General features: G+C 44.3%; 1 protein-coding gene across 12 annotated transcripts in view; it reads left to right on the forward strand.

The window, feature by feature from the left end:
• FRMD4A (FERM domain containing 4A) overlaps window positions 1-23,487 on the forward strand; it is a 545,903-nt gene that overhangs the window by 350,713 nt on the left and 171,703 nt on the right. For all 12 annotated transcript variants that reach the window (XM_038383022.2, XM_043498286.1, XM_043498253.1 and 9 more), the window contains one exon: window positions 16,312-16,377. In XM_038383022.2, the coding sequence (XP_038238950.1) occupies window positions 16,312-16,377 (66 nt within the window). The remainder of the gene's footprint in view (window positions 1-16,311; window positions 16,378-23,487) is intronic.

The following is a 23,487-nucleotide window of genomic DNA, read 5'->3' on the forward strand; positions in this document are numbered from 1 at the left end:
TGAGCAGGGGTCTAGTGTTGCCACAGTGGCCCGGAGCGTCACTCAGACACCTGAACTTCAGGACGGAGCTATGGGCCTGCCCTTTAGCTCTGGCAATTCTACCTTGCCATTTTCTGAGCCAACCCTCGCTCATGCCCGGCTCGGTAAGTGAAGCCCTGTGTCTGGGAGCACCAAGGGCCAGGAAGAGGGTGTGGCGTCAGGGGAGAAGCTGAGCTAGCAGGTGCTCGGGAACTACCCATTGGCTCGTGGCTCTCTCCGCACAGTTCATCCCCTGCACGGCGGGAAGCAGCAGCGAGGCCGGTCTCTTTGCAGAGCTCCCAGGAGAGGATGCACTTTGCTGGGCAACTCAATACAGAGTCCAGGCCAGGTTGCGCCCCTTGTTCATGCCCCTGCAGCACAGCTGGAGCCGACCCCACACAGGGGCCGTACAGCCCACAGAAGACGCGAGCCCCCAGCTGAAGGCGAGCAGCCCATACCCTGCAATGAGGCAACGGGTCCCTCTCTTCCCCTGCTGCAGAGTCAGGGCACAGCCGAGGGGCCAGCACTCCCTGCCCCCGCCAGGCTGCACAGCCAGCCGGCATGGCCAGTGGATAGCACAGACTGTCATTGCCTGGCCACCCGAAAGTCAGGGCCCACCCAAATTTCCACTCCTAGCTTCGCCGTGGCTCCTATGCTTCCTTTAATGCAAAGGCTGCTCAAGACTAGTGCATCTGTGGGAGCTGGGCCTCACAAAAGGAGAGTGGGGAGAAGGCAGGACCACACCTCACAGCCTACACTCCCCAGCCAGGAGTGCTGTGTGTATGCAGAGGGGCACCACATCCTGAACCATCCCCTCGGGGCGGTATTGTGCCCATATAAGAGTCATAATGCCTCCCAGGGCAGCTCTCCCCCAATCCCAGCTCAGAGCTGAGCCTGAGTGGCACAGTCCAGCCCACAGTACGGAGACAGACCCAGACCAAAACTGCATAGAATCATGTAATATAGGGCTGGAAGGGACCTCAGGAGATCACCTAGTCCAGCCCCCTGTGCTGAGGCAGGATCAAGTGAACCTACACCAGCCCTGACAGGTGTTTGTCCAACCTGTTCTTAAAAACCTCCAGTGACGGGGATTCCACAACCTCCTTCGGAAGCCTGTTCCAGGGCTTAACTACCTTTATTGTTTGAAAGTTTTTCCTCATATCTAACCTAAATCTCTCTTGCTGAAGATTAAGTCCATTACTTCTTGTTCTACCTTCAGTGGACCTGGAAAACAATTGATCACAGTCAGACCTCTGTATAACAGCCCCTAACATATTTTAAGACTGTTATCAGGTCCCCCTCCCCCAGTCTTCTTTTCACATGTTTTTTCAAAACATGCCCAGTTTTTTAAACCTTTCCTCATAGGTCAGGTTGTCTAAACCTTTTATCGTTTTTGTTGCTCTCCCCTGGACTCTCCAATTTGTCCACATCTTTCTTACATAAGAATGGCCATATGGGGTCAGATCAAAGGTCCACCTAGCCCAGAATCCTGTCTTTCGATAGTGACCAATGCCAGAGGGAATGAACAGAACAGGTAATCATCAAGTTCTTAAAGTGTGGTCACCAGAATTGGTCACAGTACTCCAGCTGAGGCCTCAGCAGTGCCAAGTAGAGCGGGAAAATTACCTCCCTGGTCTTCCATAAGACATTCCTGTTAAAACACCCCACAATGATAGTTGCCTTTTTTTGCGAGTACATCACATTGTTCACTCATATTCAGTTTGTGATCTACTGTAAACTCCAGATCCTTTTCTGCAGTGCCACCACCTAGCCAGTTATTCTCCATTTTGTAGATGTGCATTTGATTTTTCCTTCCTAAGTATAGTACCTTGCCCTTGTCTTTATTGAATTTCAACTTGTTGAATGCAGACTAATTCTCTAGTTTCTCAAGGTCATTTTAATTCTAATCCTGTCCTCCAAAATGCTTGCAACCCCTCCCAGTTTGGTGTCATCTGCAAATTTTATAAGCATACTCTTCATTCCATTATCCAAGTCATTAATTAAAATATTGAATAGTACTGGATCCAGGACTGATCCCTGCATGACCCTACTAGATACACTCTCCCAATTTGACAGTGAACCATGACTGCTAACTACTCTTTGAGGATGTTCTTTCAACCAGTTGTGCACCCACCTTATAGTAATTTAATCTAGACCACAGCTCCCTAGTTTGCTTATGAGAATGTCAAGTGGGGCTGTGACAAAAACCTTACTAAAATCAAGATAGATCAAGTCTACTGCTTCCCCGCTATCCACTAGGCCAGTAACCCTGTGTAAGAAGGAAATTAGTTTGGTTTGGCATGATTTATTCTTGACAAATCTATGCTGGCTTTTCCTTATAATCCTATTATCCTCCAGGTGCTTACAAATTGATTGTTTAATCATTTGTTCCAATATCCTTTCAGGTAGAAATTCCAATCTGTAGCCAAAGTTTGCAGCTTGGCCCTGCCTCTAAGAAAGCATGCAGGACTTCGGCAGTAAGTCCCCCATCCTTAAGCCCAATACACTCTGTGTGCTTCCCCATCCTCCTTGTAATACAGTTTGATGCACAGTTTCAGGGCTATGGTGCATACTATCATCTGGTGTCGATCCATTGACTTCCATGAAGAAGCATCCACTTATGCCAGCTGAAGATCTGGCTCTGTGAATTAAATATATGGTACAGTTACTGAAAGTCTGTATTGTGCATAACCCCAAACAGCCTACTCAGCTAATAAAAGCAACTAAACCACCTAAATGTTTGAATGTGTAGCAGTACAATAAGCACAACAGATGGCACTAAAATGGGTATTTTAAGAATTAAGTCCTGATTTGCCCTTCAAGAATAATTCACACATTCTGTTGCTTCCAGCATCTAGGTCAGTTTGGTCAGTCTCCTAGGAACCCACATTGATTTTTTTTTTTTTCCTGCAGATCACATTAGTTTCAACCACAAAGAAATTGTCCTGTTCTCCTATATAATTAAGCCAAACTTCCTGCAAATGTTTTCTCATTAGGCTGGTTTGTTTTCTTGTAAAAATTACCATCCAGTCCACATCCACAAAGGAATTATACCAGGAGACATTTGTGGAAAACATGATGAAGTAAAAGGCAGGTGACATCAAAAAGTTTTGATTTTTTTTGATGATTTGTTAAAAAGAATTAAAAGTCAGCAGTAGAAGAGTCAACAGCTACTCAAACACGTTGGGGGGAAATAATTTATTATTAATTATGTTACATTAATGTCTAGATGGCCTACGCAAGATCAGGGCCCGCTGTCCCAAGCACTCTACAAACACACAGAGCTTACAGTGTAAGTAGACAAGTCAGAAAAAAGGTAGTAAAGGCGAAAAGAAGTGGAGTGACTTGACAACTGGTGGTGTGAGACTACTGCCTATCATGCTGACTTCTTGTGCTTCCCCATCTGTCTGTGTCCAGCTGTTGTCTCTTGTCTTATACTTAAACTGTAGCTCTTTGGGGCAGGCACCGCATGTTCTGTTTGTACAGCCCCCAGCACAATGAGATCCTGGTCCATAACTAGGGCTTCTATGGTAATACAGATAACAAACTAATAATAACATCCAAGATCATGCAGCAGATCAGTGGTGGAACAGAGGTTAGAACTCTGACTCCCAGTCCTGTTCCCTAGGCCACACTGTCTCTTGGTCAGTGGCGACAGATATGTTCGAAACTCCCATCAGCCAACCACCCCAATGTTGGATGCTCTGCAAATCTACGCAAAAACATACTCCTTTCTCAGACTCTTCATCCTCCCTCCCAACCAACCCCTCACCTCTTTCTTCTTCCTATTTACTTGTACTGCTGAAGTGTCTAGGAACCCCAGAGCTAGGTGCTGTACAAACACAGGACACAAAGACAGTACCTGCCCCAAGAAGCTTACAATATACGTAAGTGTGTGTTTCTTTCATCCACCTGTTGTTTCTTGTCATTAACATAAATTGTAAGCTCTTCAGGTCTCTTTTACTACATGTTTGTCCGGTGCCTAGCACAATGGCACCTCACTCCCTCATTACAGTCTCTGGGCGCTACTGTCATACAAATAATAATTCATCATGAAGCCCATACATATGCAGTAAGGACAGTATATCACTGTCAAGTCCATTCATGTCATTTCCATTGGCTAGTAGATGCTTCCCCCTCTCCCCCTTTTGCAATGCACACAGAAAGCAGAGCATTGGTAGCATTTGCTCTTTACTTTTCTGTGTTAAGCTGGCACATTGATCAAGTGTCTTCCAAGACACCTAAAACCACTTCCCGGCGTTCGGTACGCACAACATGTCAACTTCGCAGTCAGGAGTCACAAGCAGCTGAGCAGAACATTTCTGAGTGACTTCAGGGTTCCCTCTATTAGCAGCAGTTACAGTCAGCTCTAGGCAGAAACTGATCTATTAGATCTATTAGCCTGTGCAATAGTCTCCCAAGGGAAGTGATGGAAGCCCCATCACTTGACTCATTTTAACCTAGTCTGGACAAAGCATGAGGAAAATGTAATGCTGGGAACAATCCTGAGCTGGCAGAGGGAGGAGCAGGTGTCCTGACAGGATAGATCATTAATTTATTTATTATTTATTCCATTTCTATAGCTCTTATAATCTTGAGGTGTTTGTAACAATTACATTAAAAGTACAGACATCGGACAGGAGCAACAAACAGTTCCCAGGTCCAACCATAAGGAAAGTCTGGATGGGCAGCAAGGCCCTGATCCAGATAAGCACTTAAGCACATGCTTAACTTTGCAAGATGGACTTGAGCAGGTGCTTAAAGTTAAGCATGTGCTTAACTGCCTTGCTGAATGGAAGCCTATATGGTAAGGAGCCATGCATGTGGGAAGGAAGAAGCATTTTCAGGGTCCGCATCCAAATGCAGAATATTTTGCAAACTGAGCAGCATTTGAGAGGTCTGACCCTGTGACCAATGAATCTTTGGCCATGTCTCAGACTAAGAAAATAGGTCATGATGAAAAACATGCTAGCTGTTCATGGTCCACCCTAGCCCTGGAACCTAGGCTGACTAACATGCCTTAAAGGGGTTAAACTCTCGCTATACTAGTGTTTGGAAATGCGTGGTGTTAAAATGCGTTAGCCCGCACAACCTGTTTTCCTAGGCAGGGTCTGTTTTTAGGGTGGGTGGGTGAAATAATTGAAATGGCAAAACATAAATATTGAAAATACCCCGATGCTTTGAAACAATGTCAGATTCGTGAAAGGAAGAAAGGGGAGTGGAATGTCCAGGTTTCCTTTGTTTTTCAAAAGAATATAGACACATATTATTTTCAGAGAGGAAAGCGATCGGTGACATAAAACAACATAGCAATCATTCTGGTGAGGAAACCGGCATGTCCAGGAAAGAAATTCCTTATCTCAGGATACTGTTGAAAGTAGGCCCTTGAGGTCAGCGTTTCTCAAACATATACCACTGATGAGCCGATTCAGAAGTCTGTTGGGTAGTACCCTGATTGACTTAAAGTACAGTGTCAGACTAAGAATCCATTCTAACTACAAAGTCAAATACTAAGCAGTTCCAGTTTTAGACGAGGCGTGCTAGGTCTTCACATTTGAGAATCTCTGCTTTGTACTGTAAATGGACATAAGGGTATAAGGAGACAGACGGAGAAAGTTCACTTGGACCTGATTCAGCAAGGCCTATCATAAACAAAAGGGTGTAAGCACATGCTTTGTTGAATCTGGGCCTTTACATCCCTTGGTGTTTGTGGAAAAAACAACCTGTGGAGAAAATCACTTGGGAAAGATTTTCAAAAGTGTGTAAGTGTCTTGGGAGCCTCAGGGTGTCTACACTGCAATCGGGACAGCATCGCCAAGCTAGCTTTTATCCAACTAGTTGCGAAAAACAGCAGCGTAGCCGCAGCAGCATGGAGTAACCTCCCGCCTCCGTACCCACAGTATTGTACTTGGGCAGCTAGCTCATCCTGCCACTTGTGCTACCACAGCTACGGTGCTATTGCTAATGAGCTAGTTCAGTCAAAGCTAGCTTGGGGGTGCCCATTCGCGCCTTGCAATTGCTGTGAAGACAGAGTCACATAGGCATAAATGGTCATATAGGCATAAATGGTACCCTCCCCGCGTTAAGAAGAAAAGGATCCAGCTGTAGGCCAAGAGTTCTTTTGGCAGCTGTCAAGGTAAAACAGTGAACTCAGCAGCTCCTGGGGCAGTATTACTCAAAACGTAAGGAGAGGCATAGAGAGGAAGTGCTGGGGACAGAGGACACTCGCACCCTCAGGCGAGGGAACATGTTACTCCTCATATTCTATCTAAATTTGCTCTTTGTTTAATTTCATCCCGTTATTCCTGTTTAACTCCACTGATAGCCCATAATAATTTATCCCCTTGTTGCTGCTCCCATCCCCCAGATAGTTAAGTTATTCCCCTTAGGCTATACATATTTTGTGTTTTAATCTTTCCTCCCAAGAAGTCAATCCTCCTAACTAACCACTTACTCATTTTTGTTATAGGTCTCTTAAATTCCATCTTATTTGTTGCTATCTTCTTGGCATTGACATTCCCAGAAATGTCTGCAATATTCCGCATTCCCGGCCCTTTAAAATAGTGCCTTTTATGCAGAGGATGCCCTGCCCTGTCAGGTGAAGTCCACTGAATAACACTGAAGGCCTGTTTATAGCCACACCACACATGTCCTTCCTGCAGGAAAGGAGGAATTTTAAAGGGCCAGGACTGTAACTGGAGCGTCACCAATGTCAGGTCACTCCCCTGGTCTGGGATATAATGGTCTCAGTGTATGAAACCCACAATCTCACTGTGGGTTTTTTTCTTACCATTAAGAACTGATGTAAAAAGCAGCACAAAGGAAGCCTGCATTACACATAAGTTGCATATAGCCTACAAAACCCAGGAACAATACTACATATTTTTCAGTGCCACCTGCTGGCACCTTCCCAACTAACTATTTACCTATATTCAGCTTTAGAGGACACTAGGAACATTCAACACTGTCGTGTTTTATGAGCTCACATCTAATTTTATGTCTACTATCACCATTAAGGTTGTCATTAACTTTAAAAGGGATGCTGCCCGTTGCTGCCATAGATCCTAGTCAGTTCCACTACAGAAAGACTTTTAGTAGATGGCCAATGCTTGAGGACAGGGCTTAGAGAACAAAGATCATCATCCTTCCTAGGGAACAATCACAAGGCTTACAATTAACTTCTTCTAGCATAGACTGCTGAATAGCATTCTTGGTAAAGAACAGCATGAATAGCTGTGAATGAAAGAAGATTAATCCACAGAATGCTGCTGGGTTTAGTGTATTCTGACTCCAAAATGGCACCGAGACTTCGTAGGACTTGCTGCTAAAATATTATTTAGGTCACTGGTTCCTAATCATCATTAGTCTCTTCTACCAAAGATCCTAGGTATTTTATAATAATAGAACAAATATGAGAACAGTACTTTGCATTTCTGTATTGCTTTCTATCTGGGGATCTCAGAGCAGTTTACAAACATCAGAGACACTGTCAACTTGCACCGTAGTCTGCTAAGCCCTAATAGAAGTATTTCGAATTGTGCCAATTTTTGTAGTTCTACAGTAACTTTTTCCTCTTTTGATAACATTTCTTCTCTTCCTTGGTGCTTCATGAAAGACCCATACAAACAACAGGGGCAAATGCCTGACTAACAGACTGTACAAAGGAAAGCAGTGGCCCTGATTCTGAAAAGCATGTAAACACGTGCTTCACTTTAAACACATGTGTAAGTGTTTTCCCTAATAGGGATTGTGGAGCAGTGGGCCAATCCACTGGCTGGGGAAGATGAATAACTCTCAGTCCTTTTTCTCGGGGCTTCCTTTTAATAAGTCACAAAACAAAGGATTCCAAAAGTAAACAAGTCACTCAGAACAATAGACCTCAAAGGCCTGAGACTTTTCTGGCTCCTTAGCCAGCTGGGAGGGGAAGGTCGCACTGTTCCCCAAGGTAGTCACTTCCCTTCTACTTTTGTATCCTTACGCCAGTCAGCCAACAAGCAGGGGTCTGGGTTAACCCCTTGTACGCTGGGGCTTGTGGAGCACCTGTCCATCTTGTCAGAGAGGTGCTTTCTTGAATGAGGGCCAAAGTGCTGGTAAAAGCACAAAGTAAACCAAAATATTTTTTCTCTCTCATCTCTTCCAGATCGAGCAATTTAGGAGTCCCTGTACCACCAGTCAGTTAAAAGTTTTCACACAGGAGCATGATTTTTAAGCTAATAGTATCCCTTTAATCAAGGAATCAATCTCTCCTTCCTTCAATGGATCTGTCCAAACAACAGGCTCCGGTGACACAGGTTTTGTGTATTCAGTACAGTAATTACCTCCTGTACTTGCAGCAAGCATTTAGGAAATATTCTACTTCCAATTATAATTTTTTATTTGAGTCACGGAAGAATACACTGTATCCTCTTTATTTCTGCAGTCAACTGCTAATGAAATGTGCCAGGGATATTTATAGAACTGCCACTGTAGATAGCATTTGCATTTTGTGCCTTTGAGTTATTTAGTGTGTCAGTTTTCACCTACAGGATTTTTTTTTTTTTTTTGAAGAGCAGCTGAAAAGGAATCACGTTGCAACTGTTTATTTTTTTAAAGAACATTATTTGTGTTGAATACAACCATTCTGTGAGCAGTGCACACTCATTGTAATTTATTGGCAGGCTGACCTGTGACAAGAATTTAACTGAGTGTTCTGGTGTGTTTCCAGTGTATGTTGGGGACAGTCTGTAGGACTCTCTGAGCCAGTGTTGGGCTTTAGAGTCCAGATGAATGGAGAAGAGGTGAGCTGCTAAAATAGTTCACATAACAGTGCAAAACAACTGCCAGCCTCTCTACGTAACACTTTCCTCAGAAACACACTATGTAAATATTTGGGCAGCCGTCGCCAAATGAGATTTAAAGCTTTATGTTGATGTCAAACAAATGTAGCTAAAAATCTTTCCTTAATGCAAAAGGCAAAGATCTAAGAGTGTCAGCAAGTAACTTTTAAGAGCAATTTACTTTCTGCTGTGATGAAATACTCTGGGATGAACAAATGTTTATGTAGTTCTCACATAGCACTTTTCATCCCTAGATCTCAAAGCACATGGCAAAGGAGGTCAGTATAGTTATCCCCATTTTACAAATGGAAAAACTGAGGCAGAGAAGTGAGGTAACTTGTCTGTGGTCAGGAATTGAACCTAGGTATCAGTCTAGTACTTTACCCACTAGACCACACTGCCTCAGAGATTTTATATATACACACATACATACACACACACACACACACGCACACAGTGAGAGAGAGAGAGAGAGAGACCATCCCTGACACGTGTATGTCTAACCTTTTCTTAAAAACCTCCAATGATGGAAATTCCACAACCTCCTTAGGTAATTTGTTCCAGTGCTTAACCACCCTGACAGGAAGATTTTCCTAATGCCCAACCTAAATCTCACTTGCTGCAATATAAGCCCATACTTCTCATCCTGTCCTCAGTGAATAATGAGAATGATTTATCACCCTCCTTTTTCTAACAACCTTTTATGTACTTGAAGACTGTTATCATGTCCCCCCCTCAGTCTTCTCCAGACTAAACAAACCTAATTTTTTCAATTTTCCCTCATAGGTCATGTTTTCTAGACCTTTAATCATTTTTGTTGCTCTCCTCTGGTCTTTTTCCAATTTGTCCACATCTTTCCTGAAATGTGGTGCCCAGAATTGGACACTGTATTGCAGCTGAGGTCTTATCAGAGCTGAGTAGAATGGAAGAATTATTTCTCAGATCTTGCTTACAACACTCCTGCTAATACATAGGCACTAAAAGCCCAGATCCTCAAAGTATTTAGGCTCCCGACATCTATTGGAAGTTAGAAGCCTAAATACCTCAGAGGATCTGAGCCTAAAGCCCTGCCACAAATTAATGAAATCCAAACAGATGCTCTCCCTGGCAAGCAGCAGGTACAATTCTTGAACTGAGTGTGAAAGTAATAAATCCTACAGTATTACAATGACACTCCGGTGCATAATTTCCTGCCCAGCTCAGAACAAAGTCCAGCTTTGAAGTATTCATGAACAGGGATCCTAGTTTTCCATTGTAAAAAAACCCCAAAATTCTCTGATAAAAAAACCATAAGAATCTGTGTTTTTCTGTGATTATATTGAAAAGCTGAACTTTAGTTTTCCTAGCCACAATATATATAGGTATCAGTTGACCATAATGTTTTATTGATATATTTATAATTTTTAAGCAAGTTCAAAGCCTATTTCTGCCATCACTCATTATAATAAAATAAAATTAATAGAATTGCAATTCAGCTGAAGCCCAAGCCTTGCTGCCCAGGGCTTGGGCTGTCAGCTCCGGTTCAGTTAATCCAGAGAGCTGGATAACGGAAGCTCAGATATATGGGGTTCTATTGTATATGTTTTTATTTTTTCACAAAATGTAAATATATTTTTCCATGGCAAACAGATTTCTAGGATTCTTGTTCATGAACAGTCTCTTATGCTCAAACATGTTTCCCTTCACCATCAAGCATACTTGTCTTCTACCCATAATCCTCCCTTTCTTAATCTTCTTCCCCTTCCCCCCCGCCCCTCAGAATACTCCAAATGCTTTTAGTAACTAAGGGAAAGTAAGTCCCCAGTCTCCCTTTCTGCTTTGAGCTCCCCCCTGTGCCCCTCTCACAGTAGCAAGATCTTATTGATGGAGTTTAAAGACCTTGTGCCACTCTTTGCAGGCTCCCCCATCAAACGCCTCTGCCACTGAGCAATTGTTAATGGTTATTGACCTCCTACTCCCTGGTTCCATCTGTTGAGCATTGGCATTGATTTCTCTTCTCTTGTTATGTGACAATCCAAAGCTGCTCCTTGGTTCATCTCCTGAGAGACTATGAAGGCACTGGCCCAGGAGCAGACACTGTGAAATTGCAACTTTGCGGAGGGTCAGACGCAGCAGCCTCATTGCAGCCAGAATGTGCCGGATCAGTTCTTTCTTGCAATGCCATGAAATCCTGCTTCTCACTCCAACACACTAATAGAGCTTGTTTTACTTTGTTGCTGGACAATAGCTTTCAGTGTGAGCAGGTGCCCTTGTGGAATTGGAAACAAGCAGGAATATGGGCATTGCCATAATCTCTTAGCTCATAACTGGTCTGGTAGTCCTGCCTTTTTCACTGGTTAGTACCTGTTGCTTCAGAGGAAAGAAAAACCACATAATACACTTAGCCTGGAGTCCTGATCTTAGGGAAAAGTCGGTAAGAAATCTCTGGGCGTATAGCAACTTCCCAGCTATCACAGTGCTGCACATCTCAGCCACACTGAATCTGAAGACAACAGCAGGACTAGAACTCAGCTCCTCCTGCCCCAAATACTCCTTTCCTTATAAGCTCAAGGAAAACCTCCATTTGTGGTCACAGTAAAAGGCCTATGACAGTCAGCTAAAAAGTTCTGGTTCTGCCCAGTAGAGGGCAGCAGTACCCATGCCCATTAGCCAGTTCATTACATTGTGATTCCAATCTCAGAAACAATATGAAGCATAGGAATCTACTGACACTATAAAACTTGTGCATGAACTGTGAAGGAACCCGCCCTGCTCTTCACATGTATCCACAGGGTGGATAAAAATTGAGAATTTTTTTGACAAAATCAAAATAAATCAAATTTTTTATTTAAATCAGATTTTTTTGGTTTTATTTAAATTATAATTTTTCTTTTAATTTTAAACAGGTTTATATTTAAAATCTGAATTTAATACAAAATGTGTGAAGGCCTAAACTTATTACAATCCCTTTAAAACATTTCAGTAAAAAATAAAGATGCTGAATCCAGGAGCCCCTATCAAACATTTTGAGTTAAAATCTGCTTTTTTGTATATAAAGAAAGAATCAAAGGGGAAATCATCTAACTTTTGAGGTCAAGTTTTATAAATAGTGCACAGTAGGTCAGCCTAAGTAACTTAGGAGACAGTCTCATTTTCAAGAGATTTAGGGAAATAGGAAGTTAAGCTCCAGCCACTTTCACTTAGGCATATTTGAAAATTTTCCCAGGCTGACTTGAAATAATCAGTGTAATTCACTGACTACAGTTAATCCCTCTTTTTAATAAATCATTTAGTTGTAATGTGAAACATGTTTTCATATGAAAAGCTTATATATCCAAAACACTTTAGGTTGTTTTCTTTAATAAAAATAAATTGTATATGCTGTTTTGTGTGTTCAGTTAAATTCCAGTTACCACTTTAATGCAGTAGTTTGACACAAAGCAGGAGCAAAAAGTTGATTATCTAGTAAATAAGCAATATATCATTCATCATTTTCTAACATACTAAAAATGGACACTTAATAAGCATCTGAGAATATTAAGCTACATAATTGCTTATATAAATGTATATAGTTATAGTATATTTCCTATGTAGCAAACTTATGTGCCAGATCTAGTGTAAATGCTCTATTTTGTTGTAAATCAACAAGTTTTAATGATTATATCAACTAATGAGAATGCACCTTTCTTTAGAAAAGAACTGAAATACAAAAGGAAAACTTGATTAAAATCAATTTGTTAAATCATGGCTTTTCATGAGGTAATTTAAATCATGATTAAAGTTGTGATTTGTATTGCCTTCATTTAAAATCAGTCCACCCTGATATATATACTATGTGATCATACTATATATAAACTATTACATATCCCTTGAAGTCTGCTAGGTAGTTTGCAATTGCCAGTCTAACATGAAAGCCACTCAGATACTCTGGTGATAAGCAATATTGCAAAAACCAAAGATAAATTAACTTTTCCTACAGTTTTCTCATCTCTGCAGGTGATCAAAATATGCACAACACTTTGCAACTAATTGAGATACTGTGTCATGCACAGGTTTCAGAGTAGCAGCCGTGCGTCCGATGAAGTGAGCTGTAGCTCACGAAGGCTTATGCTCTAATAAATTTGTTAGTCTCTAAGGTGCCACAAGTACTCCTTTTCTTTTTGTGTCATGCACAATATCTGTAACTTATTTTTGAATTCCAGGATATCATCTGTTTGCGTTGGGAAGTCTTTTACTAACAAAACTTAACTAGGAGGTTACAAAATTAAGGAGCAGGAAGCTATAAAGTTCCAGTTGAAAAGCTTTTTTGGCCTTTTTGAGCCATGATAGTGCAAAACCAAAAATATCTGCACATTTAAAAAACAAGAAACCCTCTTACGAAGGCAATTACTATAATTGGGTTCAAAAGGGAGCTAGATAGATTCATGGAAGATAGCCATTGATGGACCTATTAGCCAGGATGGGCAGGAATGGTGTCCCTAGCCTCTGTTTAATCTCAGAAGCTGGGATTGGCTAACAGGGCATGGATCACTTTATGATAACCTGTCTGTTCATTCCCTTTGGGGCACCTGGCATTGGCCACTGTCAGAACACAGGAACTGGGCTTGATGGACCTTTGGTCTGACCCAGTATGGCCACTCTTATGTTTATGTTCTTATTTTTAAAAGTGCAGCTGTGATCTAGTGGATTATGCACAGCACTGAGAGTCAGGGGCATTGGATTGTATTTTTGTCTCTGCCACTGCTTCAAGATGTGGCCCTGAGCAAGTCCCTTACCAGTTTTCTGCCGCAATTAATTGAACAGGTAAAACTGGGATATACATGCTTCTTCACCTTTTTTAGGTGTGGCATGGCACCATCTTGTGGACTCTGCAGGTATCGGACAGGAAATAGGCTAGAAAGAGACATGGAGACGGACTATTTTGAAGTTCTCCAAGTAAGACATTGCATCCAGTCTCCTCCATTAAGTTGTTGATGGAACAGTTAAATGAAAGCCTTTACTAAATCCTGAGAGTCCCTGCTTGCTCAGGAATACTACGTAAGGCAGTCTGAGATCTATGGGGAAAAAGTGCTACAGACACACACATTTCCTTCTTTTCTGAGGCCTGAGTTGGCAAGCCTAGAGTACATCTTTACAGCTGAGTTGAAAACCATTTAAATACCAACAGGGTTTATACTGCACATCTCACTCACCAAGTAACATAACCAATGTAGAGCAATATTTTGCATGCCATTACTTACCAGAGAAATATCTTGTAGCAAGACAGTTTGTAGCCATGGCGGTAACCAATTAACATTTATGAGAAGTCTTGTTTTACAAAGGATTTTCTTTGAGTTGGATGCCAGAGCTCCAATTGTGCCTAAGAAACCGGAATTAGTTAGCATTGTTGGTATTCAAAAGATGTTCTGGTATAACTAGCAACACAGACAAAGCCTGCAGGGTTTTGAGTGATGTTTGTACATGCCTGGGGTGGTAAATCTTATGGGTTGGTGGTAACTGAAAAGAAAAGGTGCCTTTGATTAATATTGCTGATTATAAAGCTCACCTTTAGAAGTTTAATGTCGCAGAGTGCTCTGTGAAATTGGAGTAGGGTGTGGTTTTAAACCCATTGAATCCTGATAACTCAGATCTAAAGGCAAAGCTGTCCTTGCTTAACCCATTGGACTCAAGTATCCTGGTTGCTCTGGTTCTCTAAAAGAAGGCCTCTGAACTTAGAGTCAGCTCTGCTATCTCCCATACGTAGAGCTGAGCTAGTCCTGGAGGAAGTGTCTGTTTTCCAGGTGCACTGTGAAGATTGCATCCTGGGGAGATTGTAGCTCATTCTGGCAGAAACTTGAGAATTCTGTTTCGGCAACATCTACAGAGCTTGTCAGGGCATGAAATGTTATTGAATTGTGTATAGAATCCTCTCAATACACAGAAATCTGCCTTGGCCTTAAGATAAGAATATTCTTAATTCTGCATTACCCTTAAAAAGTCAACTTTGAAAGTGCTGCTATGGGGCTTTCCATGCATGACTTGCATTGCCTTTAAAGGGCGTAATGAAGCTACTGCCTTACTCCCTGAGAGTGTCTGTATAATACAGGACTGGAAGTTTCAAAAGCCCTTACATGACTTAGGCACAAATCCCCCGACAGCCAATAGGACTATTCACGTGTTTAAAGTTATGCATGTATTTCAGTGCTTTGCTGAATCGGATTCTGAATGCCTAACAGTGCATAGAGATCTCACACTTTTGGTCATAGTGGCTTGTCCATAGGGGCACTCTGTAAAACTCCCGGCTGACCATGGAGAAACTTCCCTGACTCCATGGAAGTACTCTCATGCATTTCAATGCAACCACAGTCTACATGAGTTTGGAAGAGGCCTGGTCTACATTTACATTTTAAATGGAAAAGTAAATTTCTCCTCTGCTGATACACACACCTTCTTGTCAACTGTTGGAAATGGGCGACATCCACCTTGATTGCATTGGCCTTGTTAGCACTACAAAAGTAATTTTCCTCCTTTGATATTCACCCCTTTTTATCAACTGTTGAGAATAGGCCACTTCCCCCTTAATTGAATTAGCCTCGTTAGCACTGACCCCCACTTGGTAAGGCAACTTCCATCTTTTCATGTGCTGTAATATATATACCTGCTTTCTGTATTTTTCTTTCCATGCATTTGATGAAGTGGGTTATAGCCCACGAAAGCTTATGCCCAAATACATTTGTTCATCTCTAAGGTGCCACAAGGACTCCTCGTTGTTTTTGCTGATACAGACTAACACGGCTACCACTCTGAAACTTAAATTTTAGTGGTATAATTATGTCTGTGAATAGCTGGAATAGCTGTACTTGTATAAAGCACGTTTATATCAATATACTGTGTCCACATTGGGGGTGTGGCACCTGTTTAATTATACATTGGTGTAGGTAAACTGGTGCAATTTTCTAGTGTGGACGAGTGCAGGTGGGAAAGATCCAGGGCCAAATTTATCCCTGGTGTAATGCCAGTGAATTCAGTAGAGTTACACCATGGAAGAACTTGACCTATTGACCTCAAACTATTTCAGCTATGGTTGAATCTTTACTATGGTGCATCAACCACTTCCTTGTAACTTGTACAGAAGTTTCCCCTGGTACTGCCTGGTGGCCAAGCAAAGCACCAAAGATGGGGGCAGACGTATGAAACGTCTGGGCTGTTTCCCGTAGTCGGTATGGGACTAACGGTCTCGTTCACTCCACACCTTGGCCTCATTTTCAACACTGGAGCGATCCACTCTCTGTAGCTGAGTCAAAGCCGTGCTGTTCAGTGAAAGTTGGAAGGGTGTTATTTCTTTGTCTCATGCAACCTTTTCTTTTCCTGGTGCCAGGGAAGGGAAACCAGGGAATGAAACCCTTTGCTGGGACAGGGCTTCAAGGGAGCATGCCTGCAGTGCTTTAGCGGCAGCTTTTGATGTTTGCCAAGCCTGTAAATGAAGCACCCTGTAACATACTTTGCATCTCTCTTGCAGATGACGGAGGGCCGCCGATGTCAAGTGCACCTCCTCGATGACAGGAAGCTGGAACTTCTTGTGCAGGTAATAAATTATATCCACTGATGGCAGCGTTTGCCACAACTCTGAATTCTGCGCCATATGAAGTAAACTGGGCTTGTAGCAAGCTCTCTGCTATTTGGGTACTTTGTTCTGGGATCCTCTTGGATCTTGCAAGCTAAGCAGCATCAACCTGGGTCAGGGCTTTAGAGAATGGAGACCTCCAGGGTGGTGCAGGAAGTGCTGGCAGTGATTCATTAGCTGGCACTCCTCACTCTGTGTCAGAGCAGGACCAGTGCTCCAAAATGGAGCTGGGGCCACATTGTCAGGGTCGCTTGTGATCCTTAATAATCCCATGACACCTTCTGAGGCATTAACCATCATGTCCTGGCTAAATTTCAGCTCCAGGAACAACATTCTGCCTACCTAAAATTCTCTCTGCAGTGTCAATTGCACGCACGCTGTTCTTCAATTCCAAAATCATCGCTGGGTGATGTTAAACTGCTGTCGGAGATGGCGGCGCTTCAGTCATGGGTGAAGTGACCCGCACATATGTCATTTGCATGTCAGTTTAGGTTTATAGTACATGCTTCAGAATAAAAGGCAGCATATGGAAATGTAAGAGGTAATTTATCTTTGGAGATATTTCAGAATGTACCTAGTAGGATTCATGAATATGCCTTAAACATGTGTGCAGTCCAACTATAGCTATTTCATTCATCTGATTGCTGGGATTTGAATTTACATCTCCTGGATATGTGTCTGTTTTAAATCTGTGGCTACTTTTTCTTCTTCCTCTGTACTATTTGTACTGTGGTAGAGTAACCACTCTGAGGTCCCAATCAGGATCAGAATTTTATTGTACACGGCACCATACGAAGCATCATCCCTGCCACTCAAAATGTATAATCTGACCCCCACACCAACCCCTGCAGCTTGATGAGAGATCACTCAGCTGTGGGTTGGCAATCTCCGGGATAGCTTGCTGTAACTGCATAAGACCTGTGAGGGAACGCGGGAGGTAGGTTCTTAGTACAGATACTTCACTCTGTATGCTTGGGGATTCTGAAGGTATATCGTCAGTCAGGATTGAGCTCCTCCTAGAAAAGCAGGAGCTGACAGTCCATTCCACATGGCCCAGGAAAGGGAGCGTTTCCTGCCAGTCACAGTAAGGTCCCAGGTTTGACCTGTCATAGGGTGGCTGGCCCTTCGGGTCAAGGGGAGACTGCTACTGAAGCAGGCTGGCTCCTGCAGGAGGCCCTGGAGCACGGCATGACTCTCAGGCAAACGGCCTGTGGAGTGGAATAGACAGACTGGAATAGACAGATGGACGCCCCTATAAAAGACCCCAGGCTGGGGGAAGGGATGATTGATGCGCTGTGCTAGTTTGATGTGGAAGAAGTACAGCCGAAATCCTGGGAAAGGGGCCTGTCCCAGACCCTGGGCATGGTGTCACTCCTTGCTGGGCTGAGGGGATGGGCCAGCAGCCTTTAGGGTCTAGATCCTAATGCTAATGAAGTGATGTGATGTTACTAACAGAGCATGTGTGCACCCACCTGCTGCAGTGATTCCTGTGCCTGCCAGGAACTCTCTGGGTCCTTCTCCTCCTGCTTACTGACTAAGGTCCTGGTCCCACAAGTCCTTAAGCAGGTCACGGGAGGGTGATGGGTGCGGTGATGGGCCTATAGCAGTTGCGTGAGTGGAGGAGGAGACACGTGGGCACATGGCCTCCACACTGCATGGGAATAAAGCTTCCGGCCCCACCCCCCGCATACACCTGTCCTCTTACCCGGAGTAATGAAATTGGCCAGGAGTGGGCAGAGAGTGGCAGGAACATCTGAGCGTGTGTACCTTTGCGTACCTTTGATCCTCCTCATGCAATGAATGGCTGAGATACAGGCCTTGCACCTGCTACTCAGCAGGAATAATCTGGTAGCCATTTAGCACAGCTCTCATTAATACAGGGCTGGGTTCCCCTGCTTTTCCTTTCCTGTTTAGCACTATTTTACCTTTCACTTACACGTGTAATGCTCCCCACCTACACTGGGCAGGAGCAGAGCCTAAACGCATCATCTCTTTAATGTACAGTAGCACACATAACAAATTGATACCCGACAAGATGTTCTTCATCTCCACACTCTTAATATCCAGGCATACAGGTGCATGACGTGTAGGCCCTGCTAGGATTTCCCTAATTTACATAGATCCACTAGCTCAGTTTGTAGAATTCATTCAATGACTAGAATGAATTCATTTTAAAAGGTAACGTATTTCCACTAATATGCCCATTTCTTGGACAGGAAGCTATACCACTCTATAGCTACAGAGAGACAGAAACTGAACCAGACTTTCAAAAATGTTCAGTACCCACAGTTAGGGGTAGCTTTTTCAAAAGAATCAAGCTGGTAGGAAAAGTCAAGTTATTTTCCACAGGAAATTTAAAAACATGATTTCTTTCATCAAAATTTCCCATGAAAATGTTAGTTTCCCATCGAAAAACCAGAAACCAAAAAAAAAAGTTATTGTTTTTTTTCAAAACCATTTTGGTGGTGGTATTTTTTTTTAATAAATGTTTTCTGTTTTTTAATCCCCAATCTGGAAAAGTCTGACAAAAATGTTCCCAATGCAAGCTGCTGGGTGCTAAGTTCTTGTGAAAAATCTGGCTACTTATTTAGCTGCCTAAATCGGGACCTGAGCTTTCTTGAAAATCGGGACCTGATTGCAGCTTCTGAGCCCTCTGGAAATTCTGGCCTGTCCTTCAGCTCTCCAAAGGGTTAATAATAAGAATTAGAAAAATGACTTTCTTCTTACAAATGCTGCTAGCCTCGTTACAAGCGGCACTAGAAACAGGAAATGAAACTTCCCATAGCACTCAAATTAATGTCCGGCAGCTGATAAGCTTGGGGTAGGCAGGATGAGTGTTTGCTTCGCTATAGCAAACAGGGAGAAGATGAATGGGGACTTTTGGAACCAGTCTGAATCACAGGAAATGCAGTTCAGCACTGATTTGTAGGTGACTCTGGACGGTTGTTCAAAAATTGTAGGTAACAAAAAATAAAGGGTAAAATTTTCAAACGCACCTAAGGAGCCTATATCCCATTGTCTTTCGATGAGCATTAGGCTCCTAAGCACCTAAGTTACTTGTGAAATTGGGTCTTGGGTTCCTGAATCACTTAGGGGTACATCTACTCAGCCTGCGGCAGCCCATGACAGCAAATCTCTCAGCCTGCATTGACAGGCATGGATTTGTGGGCTTGTGCTAGCGCTCTAGAAAGAGCTCTGTAGACAGCACTTTGACATTGCGATTCAGGCTTGAGCTCGGGCTCTGAAGCCTAGGGAGGGGGCCCAGTCCACATCTTTGAAGTGCTGTCTGCACAGCTAGTTTTAGAGCACTAGCACAAGCCCCACAAACCCAGGTCTTTCAACCTGGGCAGGCTGTGTAGATGTACCATCAGGTGCTTCTGGAAATTTTATCCAGGGGCCAGTGCCAGTCCTCAAATCCTCCCAGTAGGTCAATAATGTCACTCATGCCGCCCAGAATCCACCCCCACAAAAAACTCCACCCCCCCACCTGCCTAAGGCTCTGGGAGGGAGTTTGGGTGAGGGAGGGGGATCTGGAGTAGGGGATTGGGGTGCAGGCTCTGGGAGGGAGTTTGGGTGAAGAAGGGGTGAGAGGTTGGGCTCTGGGAGGGAGTTTGGGTGGGGGAGAGGGTCTGGGAGTGCAAGCTTTGGGATGGAGTTTGTGTGCTGGGTGCAGGCTCTGGGCTGGGGCAAAGATGCAGGAGGAGGGGGTGGGGTTGCAGGTTCTGGGAGGGATTTTGTGGGCTGGGGTGTGTGGGAAGGAGGTGCAGGCTCTGGGTGGGAGGGGGTGTGTGGGGAGGGGTTGCAGGCTCTGGGAGGGAGTTTGGGGGCAGGAAGGGGGTGGGGGTGCAGGTTCTGGGAGGCGGTCGGGTGGTGCGGCACTTATCTGGGGCTCCAAGGCAGGGCGGGCTGGGGGGCCTCCACACGCTGCTGCCCCCAAGCACCACCCCTGCAGCTTCCCATTGCCCCGGGGCTGCAGGGAGGGGCTGGTAGCCACTGGAGTGAGCAGGCAGATGCCGCTGTAAGGGGACTGTTGCCCCCTTACTAACATTCAGTGGGGGTATTTTAGTTGCTAGCTCTCAGTACTAAAAGGGGAAGGGTCTAGGGGAAACCAGGACCCTGAGACTGACAGTTCCCAGGAACAATGGGGAGAGGCCAATGCTCCAGATCAGCCTGAATGACAGGGTGGGCAGGCTAATCAGGGAGTCAGGAGGCCAGGGAGGCCCTGTCCTCCCCGTAAGCTGGATTTGCCTGGGTCAGACAGAGTGGGGCTGAGCTAAGGAGAAAGCAGGGGCCAGAGCTGAGCTGGGGAGCAGAGCTGTGCCAGACCCAGAGGGGCCAGAAAAGCAGCCCAGAGAGAGCAGACCCTGTCCTGGGAGCAGAGCTGCAGCCCCAAAGCCAGAGGCACAGCCCAGAGAGAGCAGACTTGCCCTGGGAGCAGAGCTGCAGCAACCAGAGCCAGAGGGGCCAGAAAAGCAGCCCAGGAAGCAGATCAGTGCTGGGAGCAGAGTCACAGAAGCAGCCTGCAGAGCAGACCTGTCCTGGGAGCAGAGCTGCAGCAGCTAGAGCCAGAGCGCCAAAGAAACAACCCAGGGAGCTGGAGGCAGAGCAGCAGCAGCAGCAGTGCAGAGACAGAGTGGTGGAGCTGGGGCAGTCTGGAGCTGGGTGTGATGAGCAACTAGGGAGAGCGAGGGGGACCCTGGGCAGTGGGCCCAGCACAGGGAGATGCCTCAGCCAAGAGGCTCTGCAGGCCAGGCTTGGATCATAATCCTGACAGGGCAGGGGCGATGCTGGGAAGAAGGGTCCTGCCACTTAGAGCCTGAGAGCGTGTGGCCACCACCAGAGCAAGTGTCCAACCCACAGCATCCCTGCAGCACAGCCAGGGCCTGAGAAGAAGGCCGGGGACTTACAAGGAACAGACTGTGAACTGCCCTGACATTCCAGAGACACTGTTTGTGAGGTTCCCTGCCACAGAGCAGGTTGATGAGTTTCCTTTAACCTTTCCCATTTTTCCTTATTCTTTTTAAAATTAATTGTTGATTAAATAACTTGCATTTGCTTTAACTTGTATGTAATGGTCAGTAGGTCAGAGAAGTGCCCAGTGCAGAGAGAGTACCCCGGAGTGGGGACACCCTAGCCCCTGTCTTAGGTGACCACAGCAGGGTTGGGGGTTGAGCCCTCCAGGAATCCTGGGTCCAGCCTTGTTGGGGTTATGAGGACTTTGCCAGACAGGAGAGTGGAAGGGGAGTCCTCAAGGGCAGGGAGGCTTCTGGTTTAAAGAAGTGGGAGCGAGGACTCAGATCCTTTTGCTAGCCCACTTCACTGGGGTAATGCAGAAGCCAGGAAAGTTCCCCACGAGAGCAGGACTATTCCCCCACTTACACCGCTCAGCTCTGCTGCACTGCCGGCCCTGGGCCATTTAAAATCACCTCTGGGGGGAGTGCCTGTGGGTGGCAGGTGGGGCCAAGGGAGAGACCCCGCCCCAAAACTGCTGGAGTCCTGCGGGTCATATTGGGGAGATTCATAGGCTGCAGATGGCCTGCAGGCCACAAGTTTGAGACCCCTGCTCTAGAAAAATAAATGTATGTGAATATTGCAAACAGCTCTAATGAGGCACTGTTCGCAATTTTAATAATTACAGCTAGAGGTATATTTCAGGAAAGTACGCAGGAGTGTACCAGGGAAGAACATTGATGGATTTGCTTTGGCAGTACTGTATTGGCGACTCTGCTTATTCGCTGTGTATCAGTAACATTTTGTTTACAAGAAAGTTTAGGGAAGGAGAAAGTGTCATGGTGCATGTGTGAATGTTCAGGAGGCCATCTTGAAACTTTTGGTGAATTGTGGAGTCATTGAATCAAAAAGCAGAAACAACACCATGTGACTGAGGTGATTGCTCACAGAGTTTGAATGGCAATGACCATTAATCATCACTTGATGCAAATAACACAATAAATCAGAGTAAATAGTTTGTTGGTGATCCATTGACTGGGTTTGGGCCGTGCAAAACCATCCATTGGATATTTTCAAATAACATGCCAGTTTGTAAAGTGAGACGTCTTATCATGGAAAATTAATGACTGAAAAAAGGGATTACATTTGCTTTATAACTGATCTTTGCAGATAGTTCACCCAGCTCTGTGAATAAGACTTTGGGCTTATATAGCCCCTTTCATCTGGTGATCTCAAAGAGTCTTCTACTTTATTTCCAATTCTCTAGCATTTTACTGATTATATGGCACATCATATTCATAAAGGGATGTAGAAAACAGGTTGCTTTGAGTGGGAGCTGGGAAGCAGGGATCAATTCTTACCTCTGCCACTGACTTTCTTTGTAGACTTGGACAAGACTTCCCTTTACATTTGTCTGTCTATAAAATGGGGGTAATACTACCTGTCTCACAGGGGTCTTGAGGCTTAATTAATTGGGGCTAGATTGTGAGACCCTTTATTCTGACTGAGTAGCACATTGCTCCTTCCTTAGTCCCGTTGTTTCCAGTGAGATTACTGAAGTACTCAGGTACTCCGGTGTGAATAAGGGAATCACAATCTGTCCCTTGTTGTTTGGCAATTGCTTGGAGATCCTTGGATAAAAAAGATCATGTAAATTTTAAGTATTGCTATTATTCCATAGCTGAGCTGAACAGCTGTGTGTCCAATACAGTGTTTAAATACACTGCTCTCTGAATCATATCTAGGGTTTTTGGATGCCACTTGGAAGCAATATTTACTTCTGGGTAACCCCATGCTAGAGTTTAAATTGAGGATTAACTGCTATATTTTTGCATCTGATGAAAAAGACTCATCCACCCCAGCACTGGTACCTAGCAGCCTGAATGGCAATACTGTTGCCTTTAACCATGGTTAGGGTCCTACCAAATTCATGGCCATGAAAAAAGGTGAAATCTGGTCTCCCCTTGTGAAATCTGGCCTTTTATATGCTTTTACCCTATACTATACAGACTTCACAGGGGAGACCAGCGTTTCTCAAATTGGGGGTCCTGGCCCAAAAGGGAGTTGCAGGGGCATCACAAAGTTATTTTAGGGAGCTCATAATATTGCCACCCATACTTC

The sequence above is a fragment of the Dermochelys coriacea genome, chromosome 1 (assembly GCF_009764565.3).
Source record: "Dermochelys coriacea isolate rDerCor1 chromosome 1, rDerCor1.pri.v4, whole genome shotgun sequence".
NCBI lineage: Eukaryota > Metazoa > Chordata > Testudines > Dermochelyidae > Dermochelys > Dermochelys coriacea.